An 18,647-nucleotide genomic window follows, 5' to 3' on the forward strand; every position below is an offset into this window, starting at 1 on the left:
GTGCCCCGGTGCTGTGTCCCTGTGCCCGCAGTGCCCCGGTGCTGTGTCCCCTGTGCCCGCAGTACCCCGGTGCTGTGTCCCGCAGTGCCCCGGTGCTGTGTGCCCTGTGCCCGCAGTGCCCCGGTGCTGTGTCCCCTGTGCCCGCAGTGCCCCGGTGCTGTGTCCTGCATTGCCCCGGTGCTGTGTCCCCTGTGCCCGCTGTCCCTGAGCGTGCTGTGTGTGTGTTTGTGTTTTGCAGGAGCTCAATGTCCGTGTGCTGACGCTGTCTGCAGACAAGGCCCGSTACGGCGTGCGGCTGCGGGCCGAGCCTGAGCACACCGTGCTGGGCCGGCGCCTCAAGGGTGCCTTCAAGGGCGTCATGGCTGCCATCAAGGAGCTGAGCAGCGAGCAGCTGGAGAGGTTCCAGGAGACAGGTCTGGATGGGGACAAACTGCTCAAGGGTGGCACGCTGTCCTGCTGTGGGCTTTGGGAGCTTAAGGCCTGCTTCCCTCCTATCCCTGTCCAGTTGTTATGAGGAGAAAATCTGAGTTTATTACTTCCATTATTTTTCTGACAGTATGTTAGAAACGGCCTTGTACACTGAACTTAAACTGTTCTGTTAAACGGTTTCTTCCTGTTAGAGGAGGGTCAGGTGGGATAYCAGGCCAAGGTTCTCCTGTCCCCAGAGGGTGCTGGCACTGCCCAGGCTCCCCAGGSAATGGTSCCAGAGCTCCAGGAGCGTTTGGACAGCRCTGYCAGGGAYGCACAGGGTGGGGTTTTTGGGGARTCTRTGCAGGAGCTGGATGCAATGRTCCCTGTGAGTCCCTTCCACTCWGGATGCTCTAYGATTTTTAAGKGCTGCTGTAAGGCTAAGATGAAGCAGAGAATAAAACTTTCCATGTGCCTGAATCAGATTGGAACTGAGTATTTGTGCAGTAGCTTTTATTCTAAAAGCATTCCTTCAATTCCRGAGTTACAAGTGGGTGTGAATTTTGCAGCTATATCTGTTTAGTTAACTGCTTAAATGGAAATTTGGAGTTGGTGGAGTATACAGGTTATTTTAAAGTTTTATTCCATTCAGATGGTTCCACACAAACAGTTGCTGAAGCGCCTGTTTTAGTGAGCTCTGCTGCCTGGAGAAATGCTTGTGTGAGAAATGGGAATGTGGGATAATTCAGTGCTGCTGCCTAGTGTTTAACTGCTGTTGGGCTGCATTGCCAATATTCGCATTGCACGTGTTTGACGTYTGATACTTGGTTAAAGCTTTCTGAATTTCAAATTGGGGTTTTTGCTTGTGTGGTAAGAGATGCTCTCCATCTGCCAACCCTGCAGGCAGCATTGTTGTGGAAGGACATGAACTCCATGGGGAGGATCTCCGTCTCATGTATCAGATGACAGAGGGATCTGCCCAGTTCGAGGCACACTCCGATGCTCAGGTATTTTTTGGCCATTTCCTCTGTTTTTTTGATTAAGGGAAGAGTTTGTCTGGAAGCAATAGGAAAATGGTGACGTGAAAGCAGGGTTGGATTTGTTAGCTCAGCGTGTTACAGGACTGTGTGAATCCTAGARCTGTTCCATATTCTCTCCCCATCAGATTTTGTACGTGAAGAGCTCTCTAAAAGCATCCTGAGCTCCTGAGAKTGTTACTTCTTCCTTGTTTCCAGTTTTTCACCTCTTCATCCATGTTCTGTGCATTTGCTCAGGTTTTGGTGCTGCTGGATGTAACCCCAGACCAGTCCATGGTGGATGAAGGAGTTGCCCGGGAGGTGATCAATCGCATCCAGAAGCTGCGCAAGAAGGTGAGGATTCAGTGTTTTGGGACATTTTCATTTCCTTTTCAGCAATCTGGGCAACATGCAGCAGAAACTGCATTTTTGATTAAAYATGAAGCCCTGTAATCACTTACTCCTCATGTGTGGCTTTCTGATTGGATTTCCTTGCAAGAGCTCTAAAGAATGGGTAGAGAAACTTTTCGTGGGACATATTAATTTGGAAAAGATATCTGAGCAGTTAAGGCTGCATAAGTCACAGATTCATAGAAAAATCTGGGTTGGATAGGACCTTTCTTCAGCATAAGATTGAAAAACGACAAATTTGTACCAAAATAGCTATTTTTTTTATTATATATGTTGAGGAAAACCCCTTTGTAGATGATATGTATGTGTGTATATGTTCACACACAGGATTTCTCTTATTACAAAAAAAAATTTTARAAAAAGTATGTATGCACGTACATGCACCTGTGTAGATTTATGTATAGTAATGTTTTCTCCATATATAAAACTTAGAGGGATTTATTTCTGTATAAAATATAACCAGGAAGGAATGTGGCCATGAAAACTCTCCCATGTGTTACTGGATRATTTAAATTTAGTTCTGTAATGACATAAGGCTGTAATTCATTTTCACTTCAATGCATATCAAAATACTGAATCTTGCCCAAACTCCCATGTTTCAAGATTCTTGWTTTTTTTCTAAATATTTTGTGTAAATGTTTAACAAATGCTTGATAAATGTTTTTTTTTTTTTTTAAATGTAACAAGTCGTGCTGTGTTGGTTTGTGACGTTKCTGTCAGTAACGGTGTCTGTGTCCTGCAGAGGAACCTGGTCCCYACGGATGAGATCACAGTGTACTACAGGTCCCTGCCACAGGGGGAATACCTGGACACCGTCATCCAGGAGCACTCCGAGTTCATCTTTGCCACCATCAAAGCAGACCTGAAGCCTTACCCGGTGCCTACCTCAAAGGAAGTGCTCATCCAGGAAAAAACCCAAGTAAGGAGGAAAACCACTGACTCCTTAATTCCCTTGTTATCTGCTTTTAACCCAACAAACTGCYCCAATTACAGAAAAATTGAGTCAATATTTATTTGTGGGATAGAGCAGATATTGTTTTCTATTTATAGCTCTCTGTATTAGTCTTTTTTGGTTTATAAAAGAAAAGAGTTGGGCTCTGTATGTGTGGTGTTTATGACAATGAAGCTGCTTGGATACCAAAGTAAATAAATGAGGCAGTTGTTTGTGTAAACTCAATACACAGTGATTTGTACTTGGATTAGTGCATTGTTTAAACAGCCAAAATATTGTTGCTCTGATTTTTTTAGATTAATAGACTTTTGTATTGGAACTGTCCTTCGAGGCTAAATTTGGCTAAAGACTAACTTGTTTAATATTTAAGAATGTTTTTTTCCCTGCTCTGTATTGCTGAAGTGGTTCTTTGTAAAAGTGTAGTTTCACAGAGACTTCAAATCTGATTGTTCAAATCAACAGCAATTTCTGTTGTTTTCTTTGATTGCTTCTTCTGACAAATCTGATGATAGTTTAGCCATGGTTTTAGTCAAACTTACTCTATTTAAAAGACATTCCTACCACAACTGTGGATGAACTTTCTTCAGTATAAATGTGGACCACAAAGACAAGAGTGTAGGTTTTATCAAAATTGAAATTTGATTTACGGAATGGCTGAGAAGGCAGGGAATAGCTGAAAGGAAAGGGCACATTACATCCATCTTATTAATATGTGTAACAGAAATGTTTTATAGTTATTTATGGCACTGAGGTTGTRGAGATTTGAAACAAAGCCCTGTTTGGCCTTTTCCAAAACTATCAGTTTAATCTAGTGACAAACATGAGGGAAACACTACACAAATATTTAGTGTTTGAGAAATCAGTGAAAATACTGAGCTGTTTCTTCTGAGTACTTATTTGATACTTCTGATGGACAATTTGATGTAAAGTCAACATCAGATCTGAATTGGAATRTAAAAGCAGCTGGAAATTCAGTGCTGGGAAGCACCTGACTGCCTGTCTCCAGTCAGCTGTACCTGAGCTKTAGTGCTGGTCACTGTGGCTTTCCATGAAAGCTTTCATGCCTGTGCAAGGTATGGTTCCCCCACACTCTTATTGCAGTYTTCACTCAAATACCCTAAATTAGGATTTAGGAAAGACCCCAAAGAACCTCCCTGTGGAGTCACTCTGCTGCCTGCTGCACTCCCCTTGCTGTGCTTGTGGCTCGATGAGCCTCTGAACTGTTTGTCACACATTTAGATTTCAAATTAGGTGTTGCAGAGAGAAGCAGAGCACTGAGATTTTAGTGCAGTTGTCAAGTGCTCCTTGGAAGTCTCTCTTGCTGGCCCTGCAGAGATGGATTGCTTAGGGCAGTGCTTGACTCTGTGTTCTGCTGCAAATGCTTTGTCACGTTGAGARCAGTGACATGAGAAAGGCCTTCTTGAGAAATCCTTCCATGGGAGTGTGGAAGTTAARTCAGCTCTGACAGGATCACTGCACCAAATTTCTGGAAGTTATTCAGAGGAGTAACAGGAATCTGCTTGATGTTGAATATATGTGAGGACTGGAACAAAAATGAAATATCTGTCCTTTCTGCCTGACTTATGATTACATTCAAACCATTGAAATTATCCTGGATCAATTTTTGATACAAGGCCTTAATTCTGAGCTCGTTTCCCAAAGACTTACTCCAAGCTACAACRAAAAAAAACCAAACATGTTCTCAGCAACTATTGGGATAGGAAAGCAGACACTTGAGAAATGAATTYTGAATTGTTGATAGAATGGACAGAATCACAAAATGGGATCTGTTGCTCCATAAATGTTTGTCCTTAGTTCAGTAAAGAGTGGCACTTCCAAGTTTGTCTGTCACCATTTGGGCTGTGCCTCTTGCCAAAGTCCATCTCTAAATTTATAAACCAAAATGGCTGAAGGAAGATAAGGAGAAAATTGCTGTTTCATGTTAAATCACATTTAGTATAACCAGGTGAGATCATAGTGTTGTTTATTGAAGGCAAATACTTCTTTGTGTTTGTTTAATCAAAGARTATTGAAATAATGATGGTATCTCTTTCCCCAGCTGAAGGGATCAGAGCTGGAAATCACCCTGGTCAGAGGGGGAGTGTGTCAGTCTGCTGGCCCAGCCTGTGCCTACGTCAACCTCAAAGTCTGTGTCAATGGCACAGAGCAAGGTAGGAATGAGTGTCCCAGCTTTGTAGGGGTGCTGTAAGGGAGAGTTTGGAAAAAATGTGGTGAATGCTGGAGCACCAGTTCATTGGGAAGATGGTGCAAGCTCTCCTCCAACAGGAGTTTGCAATAATTCTTGAAAGTAAATTAACTCAAAGCAAAACCACTGTTGTCCATGGTTTCTTCTGAGGGGAGCACTCAGGTGTGCACAGGAGCTGTTACTCCTGTTCTRCAGAGGGTTTGTATGTGAATGTCTCTGGGGGTTGCCCTTTCTGGATTTGTAATTCCTGCTCTAACACTGCACAGTTGATCAGGCCTGAGTGTGGAGATGGTTTGAAAAGTTCACATATGAAGTACAGAGATGAAAAGAATACATAAAGTAGAGAAYAGAATCAACTGTCTCTTGGGCAATGGACATGAGGGTGGTGATGTTGTTACAAGGGTTAGTTATATATTAAAAAGAAGCAAAACTAAAAGGAGTCAGGGAGTTTTTTTCCTACATGTGCTGACAGTTTATGTAAGGCAGTAAATGTGCSTTGTTGAACATGGTCACAGAGCTCTCCCTGAGTGAGGATGAATCCAGCTGGAAAAGCTGGTGACCATCTCAGAGGGCACAATTTGTCACCTTTCAACCCATATAATACTGCCTTATACTTCAGTCACATACAAATGGGACTGCTTGTTAATAAAAGCAAATGCAACTTCTGCACTATAAATCTGAAGTACATATTGGTCCATTTCCTTTTTTTTTTCCCACTAAAAATTTTTTGGGAAGATGCAGTGTTGCCAGTTTTAAATTGGCTTAGGAACTCACTGGAAGTAATTACTGTCATTAGAAAGTCATTAGAATTTGGGTATTGCTTCCAAACTGCATTTTAATTTCTTAATTTTGTTTTAGATGGTGTATTGCTGCTGGAAAATCCAAAAGGAGATAATACCTTGAACTTCACTGGACTTGTAGATGCTGTCTCCTGCATTTTTGGTCTTAAAAATTCCAAACTGACAGTTTTTAATGGAAACACAGGTAAATGGAGTATGACAAGGAAAATTGAAAGTCTTTCTAGCAGCAGCTAGGAGTCATTTACTGTATAATTATTTACTGGGTAATTTATATCTATCTATCTAGCTTATATAAAATTGACAAGAAAATGGGTAAGGAAATATTCCATTTTATAGTACTTAGCTTATGAGGCTGTGTTTACAGTCACATCAACATGTTTCCAAAAGCTGCTGCTAAATGGGGCTCATCTGTTATCTTGCTTCCATTGCAGTTCTCATCAGGACAAAATGTGATTTATTTCAGTGTTTCCATTGGGCCTGGGCTATGCTGKGTCTCGATGGCGAGCTGCCATCAGCCTTTCCATGCTTGCTTTTCCCTAATGCCTCAGTAGGCAGGGTGAGAACATCAGCTGAATGCAAACTGTGATCTGGAGGAGAAAAATGTTGCTTTTCCACCCTRGAGAACCTTGAGGATCTCTGCATATCTTCTTTTTTAGAAAAACCTATTGAATATTTTTGCAGCTTGAACTTTGGAACCATATGGAAATTCCTTTGGCAAGATCAGATTATCAAATTGGCTTTTGTTGCAGTTTGTCARAGACCTCAGAATAGTATTGATGAACAGAGAATGTGACTCTCTAGGGGGTTAGAGTTCAGGGCATGTGTAAGGAAAATAATCCTGAAAGGTGTCAGAGGATAGAATGGGAATCCCCAATGCTTGCTCTGGGTCCAATCCACCTGCTTTATCTGCCCAGCCTTTGTGTGGATAATCTCAGGTGAGTCCAGCTGGTGATTCCAGGGCCTGGGGGTGAGCAGGGCTTGGAATCAGCTGCTGTGTCCAAGAGGAATKGCAGAGAAAGGTGCTGCACTGTGGAGAAGTCATTTCTGAATTGTTTCCATGTTTGTTAATAAAATTGGGAGCCAGTAAAACCCTATTTCTGGCTCCTTATTCCCTTCCTGTGTTTTCTAGGCTGTCCACTTTGCTTGCAGTAATTGATTATCTTGTTTTCTAATTGTGATGAAGGTTTCCTTGGGGTTGTGCAGTGGAACAGGATCAGGCAGTTCTTGTATTAAGGGAGGCTCAGATGGGTCCTGTCCCTGCTTTTCAGTGCAGCATTGGAATAATGGGATAARCATTTCCTCCCCAGCAGCTTGTTGAGGTATTTTGAGGAACTGCAAATMCCYAAACAAGGTTTTGAGACTTGTACTGACCTTCAGAAACTGAGAATAGAATTTGTTTCTCTCTACATGGAAAAAAAAGAAGTAATTGCAAGGAAGAGAGTGGGCTCTACCAGTCAGATGGTAAAAAAAAAGTTGTGTGTGACTTTTTTTTTCTGAAGATTGCTGAAAGCTCTAAACTTCTTGTTGGAGATGCTTGTAAACTTGCACTCAGCATTCATGGCAGTAGCCCATATTGTAAAATACCTATTTAAAACAATTTGTTTATGGGAAGAAATGCATCTGTTAATCATGTAGGACTTAAAAAGTGGGGGGGAAGGGAAGGTGGGACAAAAACCCCCTACAAACTTCTTGATGCATGTCTCTTTTCATCTTCATGATTTTCAGATGGCTGATTTTTAATCTTTCATTTTTGAAAGGCTGTGAGGCTGTAAGGTACTTTAGGAGAGCATTACCACTTAAATCCCAGCTGCAGGGTGAACTGACTATTATGGTGATTTTGATGAGCACTGCTAATACCTGCTTGCCTTCAAGTCCATTGTTACATATGAAAAAAATGATCTTTTTTCTGTTCCTTGCTGTTATCAGAGAGCTCTGTGAACAGACTCCTCTGACAGCACTGTGCAYGAGCACTTCCCAGGAAAACATCAGTGGTCCTGGAATGCCAAAGGTTAATTTATTAATTGGGCAAGCCCCCATTACTGCAGCTCGTGCCCCCTTGCCCTGCATGGATCCACAGGGATCCTGCCAGCTGGGGAATGGCAAACTGGGAGTTACTGGGGCCAAGTGTTTCCAGCTCTGGGAGCCCCCAGTGCTCTCTCTGTCTCCTGAAATTGTCTGGTTTACGGCTGTGCTGGGAAAAACCTGCTCCTGGCTCTCTTCCATAGGATGAATTCTTGGTAATTCCTCTCCACTTGTTAATTCAGTTGTGTTTTGCTTTCCTGGAAATAAAAGCAAAAGGAAATCCCCTTCCTGTGCTTCAGCAGGTGCCTGGCACCTCAGGCCAGAGCTGTTTGGCTTTTGGTTTCTTTTATTTCTTTAAACTGTTATAAATTTATATACARTTATATAAAAGTTGATATTTAAAATAGACATTTTAGAATCTTAGGTGCAACCTGAAGTCTTTGAGCTTTCTCTTGTAAACCCTGCATCACAATCTGTTCTCTGGCACTTGGCAGAATTTTGAGAGCGTGTAGCTTGTGGTTACTGTTCACCTTTTGGGGGGTTTATGTTTTTTTAAAGTTTGGGGGTTTTTTTGTGAGTGGTTGGTTTAGGTTTTTTTTTTTTATTTCTAAGTTTATAAACTTAAGAAATGTATAAATTTATAAATCACTCCCATCTGAAATTCATTCAGATGAACTGATAAGACAACAAGCTTTGTACAGCCTGGGCTGGGTGACACAGGCATAGGGCTGCTGTAGAATGAAACCTGTAGGGTGGAGACCATGTGAGCCTGTGCCATATGGACAGGAACACACTGGTCTGACAAGAAATGGAATGCATCACTTCTCCCTGGGTTTGCTCTCTGCAGTTCTTTGCAGCAGTTTGATTTTTGCAGTTACTCCTGTGCATCTCCAGTGCTGTGCCCATCAGTGGCTGTGTTTGASCTCAAGGCTCAGGCTGTGCTGCAGAGCTCATTTTTGTCACAGACACCCCTCAGCTTCTCCTCCCCGTGCTTGCAGTGATTGCCTCTGATGACCTTGGAGCAGAGCTCATGGTTTGGGTCTGCTCTGCCCCCATTTCTCCATCTGCCTGCAGTTGTGCAGGGTCATGAGCTGTGGTGGCATTACACAGTCACACGGGGAGCTTTATTCATGAGCCATGACTGCAGTTTCTCTGGTTTGTTTTTCCTGGAGTTTAATATATTTAATATTAATAAATATCCTGATGTTGCATAGTAACACATTCCCAGTGCTGCTTTGGCTGGGGGAGTCTGGGTGCAGGCAAAGATCACAGCTCTCCATGTAATGAGACAGGAATGGTTGGCTTGGGTGAATGATTTCTTGTTTGTTTGAAGTTWGCTGTTTTTATTAAATAAATGATTTTGTGCATAGGAAGTGTTATATAGGAGCTAATTTCCACAGCATGCTTTGTGTTATTATGAAAAGCAAATATTTCTGCACAAATTCCATTTTCCCAAGGGAGAAATGCTCTTTCCTGAGGGGGGACTTGTGAAAGGAGGAGACTCTGGCGCAGGGTCAGCTGGTGCTGCTGGGATGGCCTGASCCGTGTTCCTCTCTCTCTGTTCTGTTGCAGAGCTGCTGAAGCAGACAGACCTGCTGGGGCTCAGTGGGCAGACTCTGCATGTGACAGCAGGGCCAGCCCCAGCCCTGGCCAGCTCCCCCAGTGCCCTGCTGTGCCAGTACATCAACCTGCAGCTGCTCAATGCCCAGCCACAAGGTACGTGGCCTCTGAGCTGCTCCTGCAGGCAGCTTTTGGCCTTTTCCACTTGCTGCTGCAGAGAAGTATGTTGGTTTTCGTTGATTCCTGGTGATTTGGTTCTCTTTTTCTCTAGTATGTGCTTTTGATAAAAACCATGTTTATACTTAGCTTTTCTCCCTCTTCTCCTAAGAGAAAAAGGAGAAGCAGTTTGAGATAAGAGGCAGCAGTTAAACAGGAGCCCCTGGGCATCGTTTCCCTGTTTCTGACCATCAGCTCMCCTGTGCAGCTCATTGTACAAGGCTGAGTGTAAACCAGACCAAAACTGGGTGAAGAGCCAGCCCTTCACCAGGACATTGGAAACAGCCTGTGAAACGTTCCATTTAAAAGCCAAATGAATTGTGTTATTAACCTGATCTGGGSTATAGATATGGGTGTGTGTAATTCTGTTTCCCAGCTGCTAATCTGGCACGCTGAAAGCTCTCRTGGGAGCAGCTCAGTTGTTTTAATAACTTGTTCATATTCTTTGCCCTGCTATGAGCCCTTTCTGAGAGCTTGCAGGAGCCAAAAATGTGATTTTTACCAGGATTTGATCATCAGTAGGTGCTTGGTGAGCTTCTGCACACAGCAGTTTGTATCTCTCTTGAAATATTTCATGTTTCCCAAACTCTGTGTTATTCTGTTCACCCATGTAAAGAATTCTGYAAAGTTTTCTTCTGTTGGTCAAGCTGTTAGTCCCCTTATATTTCTGACTATAATTCATGACCTTAGTGAATATCTGTAGGTTGGTATTGCTAGTTTCTCTCCCAGTACCGTGAAGAAATAAGAGATGAAATGGAAGAAGAAATCCTAAATTTCAATTTACCCAGATAAATGAAATTATTTTATTTCTCACCAGTAGTGACTCAGCTGTTTTATCTTGTCCAGAATGCCAGAAAGGAACAGTGGGAACTCTCCTAATGGAAAACCCTGTTGGTCAGAATGGATTAACCTACAAAGGTCTTCTGCATGAAACAGCAAAAGTTTTTGGGCTCAGAAGCAGGAGGCTAAAGTTGTTCCTGGATGAAGCACTAACTCATGGTAAGCACAAACCTTGGCTTTGGTCATCTGAGAATATTTGGAGGTTTTTGTTGAGGACCTGCTCATGTAACCTGAGATCCAATTTAATTACTAAATCCACACTATTCACACACTGGTTTATAATTTTGCCCAGTAATTCAATATTAACATAATAAAATCCTTTAAGCATACATACACATTTAGAAATTCAAAGCTGTAATGCATTCCCTTCATGAAATGGCCAGGCCAAGTTGTGCAAAAGCTTTTTCCTTCTGCAGTGAAGGTCAGTCAGTGGTGGGAATGGCAGTGCCCTGCTGGGTGACTGAGCAGTGGATCTCATCCTGGGAGTCACTGAGTCTACAGCAGGAATATTTTAAGAACCTTTAAGATTGTTCTTGAAACATTCTTATTACTGCATTGTCTTGGACAATTGGGGTGGGTGGAAAGGAGAATTGGATCTCTGTTAGAGCAGTGTGAGCAGGTCAGACTCAGTAGGGCACAGYCTTTTGGGATACCTGGGAAGCTGAGAGCTTCAGCACATTCTCACAGTCTGAAATGCTAAAGAATCCCCCAAAAGCACTGACAGATGGGGAGGCTGGAAAACAAAAATCTCTGATTCATGAGGAAAGTGTGACTGAAGCTGGAGCCACCTGTGGTGCTGAAAAATTGGACCAGAGGGATTTGGGACTTGATTTGACAGAGAGAATGGATTGAAACTACATGGTAAAACCCCAAACAAATCAAACTGGGATTCCTGTGTTCAGGAGAATTCAGCTCTTGGGGTGAAATGCTGACAAGTGTTCTRTGTGCAGTGTGTCACAGGGATGTGGCTTTTTGGGAGGGATCTGGGACATTTATTGCCTTGGCACATGTTACCTGTCCAGAAGGTGGACATTGTGCTCCAAAGGGCCAGCTTTGGGTGGGCTGAGCTTCCTCAGGAGGTGCAGTCAGAGGGGAAGGCAGGAGGGAACAGCTCCAGTGCAGCTTTTGGGAGCTGGGATCACTCCCCTGTCCACAGGGATTCAGGTGGGATAGGCTGGAATCTGAGCAAGGAGGTGTGGGCGTTTTTTGTTGGGGATTTTTGGCTGTTTGGTTGTTGTTTTTTTTTTTTTAATTTTTACTTCATATGACCTGAAATGTGTTTATTCAAAAACCATTTTTGTAACTCAAGTAGATCTCAGATGTTGATGAAACTTTCTAGTGATAGTTTGAGTGAATGCCAAAAAAGAAGTGCAGAGTGGTTTTAACAGAGGACTGGAGCCTGGAGTGTTTGAGCACGCAGGGTAAGARCCAAGCAGATCAACCTCGCTTGGTTTGCATAAACCTGAAGGTATTTCTGTGTGCAGCCTTTGTGCCTGGGGATGCAGGGATTCAGCCCCTTAGGAACAAGTGATGTTAGACAGTTCCCCTGTGCTTCCTGTCACTGGTACGGGGTGATTCCATTCAGACACTGAAATAACCACTGTRGGAAATGGCAGAGCTTTGAAAGGGGCAAGGAACTGACAGCACAGGAAAATATCCTTTAAGACTCAGTTGAAGGGAGGATTTGTAAAATGCCTTAACCTGGAAGAGAGGAATGGGTTAAAGCACTGTAACATTTGTACTATGGATTCTCCAGAACTATTTAATTAAAGTGTATAAAGTGACAGTTGACAGTGATGTGAAAGATTGGATTTGATAACTCTTCCAAGGCCAAAACAACTGATTTGGTCTCTTTTAGTCTCCAAACACAGAGAGCTTGGTCCCAGAGATTTATTTGTGCAGCTTATGCCTTGTGGCCACACTTCTGCTATCTCATTTAATTCTCAGCATTCACAACCCTTAATAACATTTTTTGAGTTCTAACACTGACATAGTTGTATTTTATCGTTACATCTCTTTGTGTGATAAATAAATGCTGCATATAAAACACTCTGATGCCTCTAGAAAACATAAGGTCAATTAATGTTTATCTGTATTGTTGCAGCTTTGTAATCCCCCATTCATCTTCTGATCAATCTCTTCAAGGTTTTACCTTCAAAACAACATAGTTCAGTCTCTTGAGTAGGTTTTTTGTGATTTGTTCTAAAAATAAAAATGTATTTGCTGTTAACTGTTTGAAACGTTTGATGGAAATAACCCATGAATTGGAAGGTTGGTGCCTGTTCTATRAAAAGGAAAAACAATCACTCGGTGGAAAATGAGTTATTGGTTTTGAAAAGGTTATTTTTATAAAYGTTGTCGGTCCAGGCAGTTGGGCATCTGCTGTCCATTGCACAGAAACTCCCTGGCTTTTCAGAAACAAACATGATTTTCACTCCCCCTTTGGAATGTTGGAAAACATTCCATAAATAAGTGTCCAAGTGGTGAGTGTTGCTTATCCCTGAGCTGGAGAGACACAAATTCCAGGTACCTGATGGATCCATGCTGGGGATGATGGGGACACTTCTCGTGCTCCCTGCAAAGCCTTTCCATGGAGGAATTGGCACGGAAAGGAGGGAGTCCCTGTGGTTTGCTGATAAATGAAATTTCCAGTTTTTAAAACTAATTGTTGTGAGAAGTRCTGTTGAAAATAGTAGGTTCATGTAAGTTCCTCATTTTTCAGGTTCTTAAAAATAAATATTTAATAAGARGCTTGGAGACCAAGCTCAAAGTTTGTTTGGCTGCTTCTGCAGACCAGACTTTTTTACATGCTGATGGAATGTTCCTGGGAAGGAAGGTTAGTGAGGGAAGAAAGCCCTGATTGCTGAATTGGATTATAGCTCTGCTCTTTCAGTGCTCTGCATGGGTATTCAGCTGCTTCAAGAGGAGTATTACAGAGGAAAAGAACTCCTGAAAAACAGGATCATCATGATCCATGAGGACTTGTCAGTTCTCTGATTTACAGGTGSCTTTAAACATCAGTGCAGATGCCGTGTGTTTAGTCTAAAAACGAATACTTTTTGAAGCAATATGGGGCAGGGCACTGCAAAAGTGGTCCTGCTGGAAACCCCAAGCCAGTCTGGGTGTTATTTATGTGTCTTTTGTGCTAAAATCTTTCTGTTATCTTGTATTTGCTCATTGTCTGGAGGGGCTCTGGGGTGCAGAGTGGCCCTGTGACCCCAGTCCTTGTTAATCTGGGTTTCACCAGTGTTCCTGTGTGTAAACTGCCAAGTTTATTATCACTCTGAGCTTCCTTTGTGAGGAGACCTCTGGGGTATTTGTTACTGAGGTGCCTTTTGTTGCAAGGCTGTCCCTCCCAGTATTGCAAACACTCTGCTCTCAGTGGGGCAGTTTGCTACAGCTGCTGGGTGCTGGAAGCATCAAAGTCAGCAAGCACAGGAATTCTTGGGAAAAATGCTCCCTGAGGTGTGATAGTGAAAGWTTTCCAGCTCCTGCAAGCTTGGCAGATGGCTTTCCCTAGAACAAGTGGGATTACTCTGTGTTTGTGTTTCTTGAATAATTACAACCCATGATTCAGCCTGTTGGAATTGCCCTCCATCCTTCAGAGGTTKGTTGGGACTTTATCCTGTTCTGTTCCAAACTCTGTGTGTGTAGCTGTGGGAAAACTTAAGGAATTGATCTTGTGTGGCAGGAAATTCTTCAGGCATASTGGACAAGGTTCAGCAGTAGTTTCTCAGCAGGTACTGGTACAATCCTTGTTCTACATAAAACTGTTTGTGAGGGACTCTGGCTTTCAGTRCATTGTGTTAATATTGACTTCATTGCATGGCGTTGGAGTTTTCTGAGCTGGGTACTGCTCTGGGTGTGAAGGTGAGAGCTGTGGGCTGATGRAGACTTTCAAAAAGTTCTGCCTTGGAATTGGAATATAAAACAGGCACTTCAGCTCTTGTGGGGACAGTCCTGACACTAGGTGACCCCTCCTTTCATGCAYTGGGCTTTAAGAGGAGAGAATTTTGAGCTGAGCAGTTTCTGTCCCAGTCCCACTGTGGTGGAACCACATATTCAGAAATATCTGAATAAAGCAAATAAAAAGTTCATCATTTTCCCTGTAGGCAAGAGCACTAACTGTGTTGTTTCTCTTCTTTCCTTGGTTCAGAGATCACAAAGGACATCTCCATGAAGAACCTGAACATGAAGACCCTGTATGTCCATGTCATACCCACCACAGCTGAATGTTGAGAATTCCAGATTTGTGAAGAGACCATGCAGACATTTTTCCACACAAAGTGAAGTCAAAGGAAATTATTATGCTTTTAGATGAACATCCAAGTTGTGTATGGTACTTCTAACATCTCTAGTGGCACACAGGATGTTTTCTACCAGTGCATGTGTAATATGCTGCTCTTTGGTTTCAAATACAATGTATTTTCATTATGTTACCTTACAATGCTGTAAAAGCTGTTCAGAAACCTTAGATATCTATGCAGTAATTTGCCTGAGAGAAACGGGACTTGTACCTCAGTGATGCTGTTCTCTGCCTGTCCTTTGTGCAGAGGGCATCTTTTCTAAACCCTGGGTTACCTACAAGGCTCTCTGATGTATACCCACCATCCTACAACAGCTTTGTAACTTATTTAAGGGGTATCGGGATTTGTTCATTCATACTCGCTGGATTTTCATCAAGTGTGTGGCTGTTGATTTCAAATACTCCCTAATTTCAACACTTGGAACAATAAATTTGCTTCATCTCCAGACTCTTGCTTCCCTGAGTTCAGAGTACTTTGCTTCCTTAGGATTTCTGAGGAAGGCACCTGTTGGAGCTCYGGATGGATCAGAACACCCAGAGATGTCACTGAGATGTGACAGCTGAATGCCAGGGGCAGTTTGGATTGTGGTGCTGACAGCTTTGGGGGGTTGGTTTGCTCAGGGCTTTGGGGGAGAGTTGTTCTGATGCAGAAGCACTTTCAGACTGGAATTAGTTTGGGGTTTTGGKTTTTATAATACTCATTACGACTCGTCACCTGTTTCAGTGCTCACTTGTGTATCTGCAGGCAGGTGAAGGAAGAGACCACCTCTGCCAGTTTGGGGTGTTTTTGCCTGGTTCAGCTGGAGATTTAAGCACACCCTGGGGTAGGTGAGTGTGAGCCTTGGCTGTGCCCAGCCTGTGCTGCTGCCTGTGCTGCTGGGCCTCCCCGAGCTGTGGGTAATGGGACCCACACTGCAAACAGGGCTGCAGTAACAGCCTGGGAGAACAGAGCCTTGCTGAGCATGTTTTCCCCTTGCTCTGTTTTTCATCTTTGCATTATGAATAAAAACCAGAGCTTGTTTGTGATAACTCTGTGTTAGATGGAATAACTATAAATAACTGTTCTGTGTAACTCCTGTGCAGTAGTGGACTGTACCAAAATTGTAAGGATTTCTTTGAAGTGAATCAACTTCCTGGCACTCAGCTTACATAAAATTATTTTTATCAGTATTAAAAATGGCTGTGCCTTCTGAATCATTGGCCTGTTCAGGTTAATGAGTACTGGACATTGCCCTCTACTTTCACCTGGAAGTCAGCTGATTTTATATTGACATAGTGACATGGAAATCCAATTTGTATTGGTTTGTGGGGTTTCTTTGTCACATTAAAAAATCCAGGTTTCATCTTCTATGAAAGCAAGGTTGCTGTTCCTAAAGAAACTTTGCTTTATTATTGATGGAGAATAAAGGGAGATGGTAAATGATTGCAACCTAACCTCATTCTTATTGAGCYAGTCTAAGGTCCCAACATCGCTTGCATTTTTRAAGAGTGATTTGGGATTCACTCTCCTTTCTTCACTGCACACACTTCATTCTTCATTCTTATTTTTTTTCTCTCTGTGTGGTTGGTTTTGGTTTGGTTTTCTTTTTCCTGGTTGCTTTTAGTTTCTCAGCTGCAGCTTTCTATGCACTTCAGCATAGTCCTCATGGGTTGTGATGACTGGAACAGAAACCCAARTGTGTCCTGGTCTCCAGCCTGCTCACATCACAAGGATGGAAATGCCCATAGATGCWATTTCTGTCTGTACTAGGATCAGAAACTGGCAGAGAGGAAAATTCAATATACTTAGGGCAGGTAATGGAGGAACAAAACCAGGGTTTATCAGAGGACACTGCTGGAAATACTTCTGGGTCCATTAACTTTACATCAACATTTACATAAGTAGCATGTAATTAAAAAAAAATTTGTGGCAGAATTATAGTTTAATTTTCCTTTCAGCTGCCACTGTTGGATGGCTCTGATCTCTTGCCTCCAAAGCGGTGAACGTTAGGAATGAGCTGTGACCCATTTGGGTGAACTTGTGCTGTGTCTACCTTCCTTCTCCACATCCATTTTTAGTATTCTTTTTGTATTCTGGATAATATCTGATCATKGCTTGAGAGAATTTATCTCTTGGGATCTTGAAGTGGGGAATGTTTCCTAGTAATTTTTTTATTGAGGTTTCTTAATGCACTTCTATAACATTATCTAGGTTGGGCTAATAATAGTCTCTTGGCTTGATGTGATATTCTCCAGGATTTATGGCCTTCAATTAGCTTCCCTCTTAAATAGCTTGTTACACAAATGAGGTCCCAGACCACTGCTGCCTCTCTGCTTAGAGAAGCCACTCCCTGGGCCCTCACAGAGCTGTGTCACAGCTTTTGCTGTGCCTGTAGGAGTTTGGATCCTTGAGTGCTCATGCCTTCTGCTGGTGTCCCCCTGTTGCCTCTCACMTGCTGGCAGTCCAAATCCATTGTCATATCCCAAAAACACCGTGCTGGGGCTTAGSAAAATGGAGACATCTTGTCCCCCACCACACATGCAGAGTTGTGTCCCTCCCCATTTGCCCCCCTGGAGTCCTTGGGCCTGCCTTGAACTCCAAGTGATTTGCTCTCTGTCCCAGTTCCACCAGGTCRGGATTCTGTAGCTGATCCTAATTGGCACCTTGGCAAGGACAGGGCCTGGCACTGAGCAGGCCAGGAGGAAATCAGGCTTGGCTGAGAGCCAGCAGCCAGGCTCAGTGGCAGGATGGCAGCACGACTGCTCCCTGGTTCCTCAGGATCCAGCAGTGTGATCCATCAGTGTGAGCTGCACACCGGGGTCACTCCGTGCCTCCTGCAGGTCAAGGTTCAACAGCCCCACCTGCATTTCTGCCTTGCCTGAATGCAGGAAAAGCACTGACTGTCGGTGCCTTCTGCCTTCTGCAGGTGAATTCCAGACAGAATGGTTTCTCCTCATCGTGCAGTGAGTTGAGTCACAGCTGATGAACCTTTCAGCCCTTTTGCAGCTCTGAATCGTTCTGGTTTCTGTCAGCAGCGGTGGAGTTCAGTGTCCTCGTCATTACTGGTTAAGCACAAAGCAATTATTCAGTCTGTTAAATAATTTCTTGCTCTTTATCTGATTTCTTACAGGCTGGACTCTTGACACTGATGAAGCGGGTTGCTAGTGCACTGKCTGCAGCTGCATTCCAAAGGTGACCTGCAGAACAGCCTCACTGAGTTTCCTTGAGCATCTYCCTTCCCCTGCCTGAGCAGCACAGCACCATCCACGCACAGGCAGCTTTGCACTGCAAACACGTTTTATTGAGTTAATTTTATTCTTGCTGTGCTGTGACTGGTGGGGAACTGGGGTTGGAGGGAGGGACGGTCCTCATTTATCTGAGGTTTTCCCCAGTTCAAATGTTTATGTAACAAATATAATTATAGCTTTTATGTAATTGGGGAGGGGAAGGTTCCTATTTCAGTATGTCTGGGTATTTCAGTTAATTTCCAGTCTCTATCTGTACAAAGTTTTAATTAGGGGTCACAAAGCTCCTGAGAAGACTTCTAAATTTCCTCGTAGGTGGAATTAGAATAAAATTGCTCCTAAAGATATTTAATTTTTAAGACTTCCTTTGGCGTTTGGTATACATCATCCTAATTTTGCAATTTGTTCTAGTTGCCTTTAGTGTTCAAAACAGTGAAAACAGTTKAAATCTCCCAAACAAACAAAATGCACCCTGGCACTGAATATTTGCTGTGTTAGATCACGTGTGACAGCTGGACAGCTGTGCAGAAGGTRCTGCCATGGAATAGCATTTGTAGTCTGCCTGAAGGACAAATCTCCTTTAGTTTTCAAGTCAGCAGTTTTGCAAAGGTGAAGGCTATCAGAATGTGCAGCTGGGACGTGTGTTCTGTGATTAATAGTGCTGGCAACCCCCAAAATCACGGGA

The 18,647-nt window shown here is 43.1% G+C and overlaps 1 protein-coding gene across 2 annotated transcripts in view; it reads left to right on the forward strand.

Annotated features, from left to right (window-relative positions):
* Window positions 1–15,605, forward strand: part of IARS1 (isoleucyl-tRNA synthetase 1) — a 90,058-nt gene extending 74,453 nt beyond the window's left edge. For both annotated transcript variants that reach the window (XM_057368081.1, XM_057368082.1), the window contains exons 27-35: window positions 239–413; window positions 1,312–1,415; window positions 1,683–1,778; window positions 2,578–2,754; window positions 4,847–4,958; window positions 5,852–5,977; window positions 9,388–9,531; window positions 10,438–10,590; window positions 14,588–15,605. In XM_057368081.1, the coding sequence (XP_057224064.1) occupies window positions 239–413; window positions 1,312–1,415; window positions 1,683–1,778; window positions 2,578–2,754; window positions 4,847–4,958; window positions 5,852–5,977; window positions 9,388–9,531; window positions 10,438–10,590; window positions 14,588–14,670 (1,170 nt within the window). In that variant the 3' untranslated portion in view covers window positions 14,671–15,605. The remainder of the gene's footprint in view (window positions 1–238; window positions 414–1,311; window positions 1,416–1,682; window positions 1,779–2,577; window positions 2,755–4,846; window positions 4,959–5,851; window positions 5,978–9,387; window positions 9,532–10,437; window positions 10,591–14,587) is intronic.
* Window positions 15,606–18,647: the final 3,042 nt, after the last annotated feature.

Source organism: Malurus melanocephalus, unplaced genomic scaffold, assembly GCF_030028575.1.
Source record: "Malurus melanocephalus ecotype Western Australia unplaced genomic scaffold, MMel_1.1 scaffold_87, whole genome shotgun sequence".
Classification (NCBI taxonomy): domain Eukaryota; kingdom Metazoa; phylum Chordata; class Aves; order Passeriformes; family Maluridae; genus Malurus; species Malurus melanocephalus.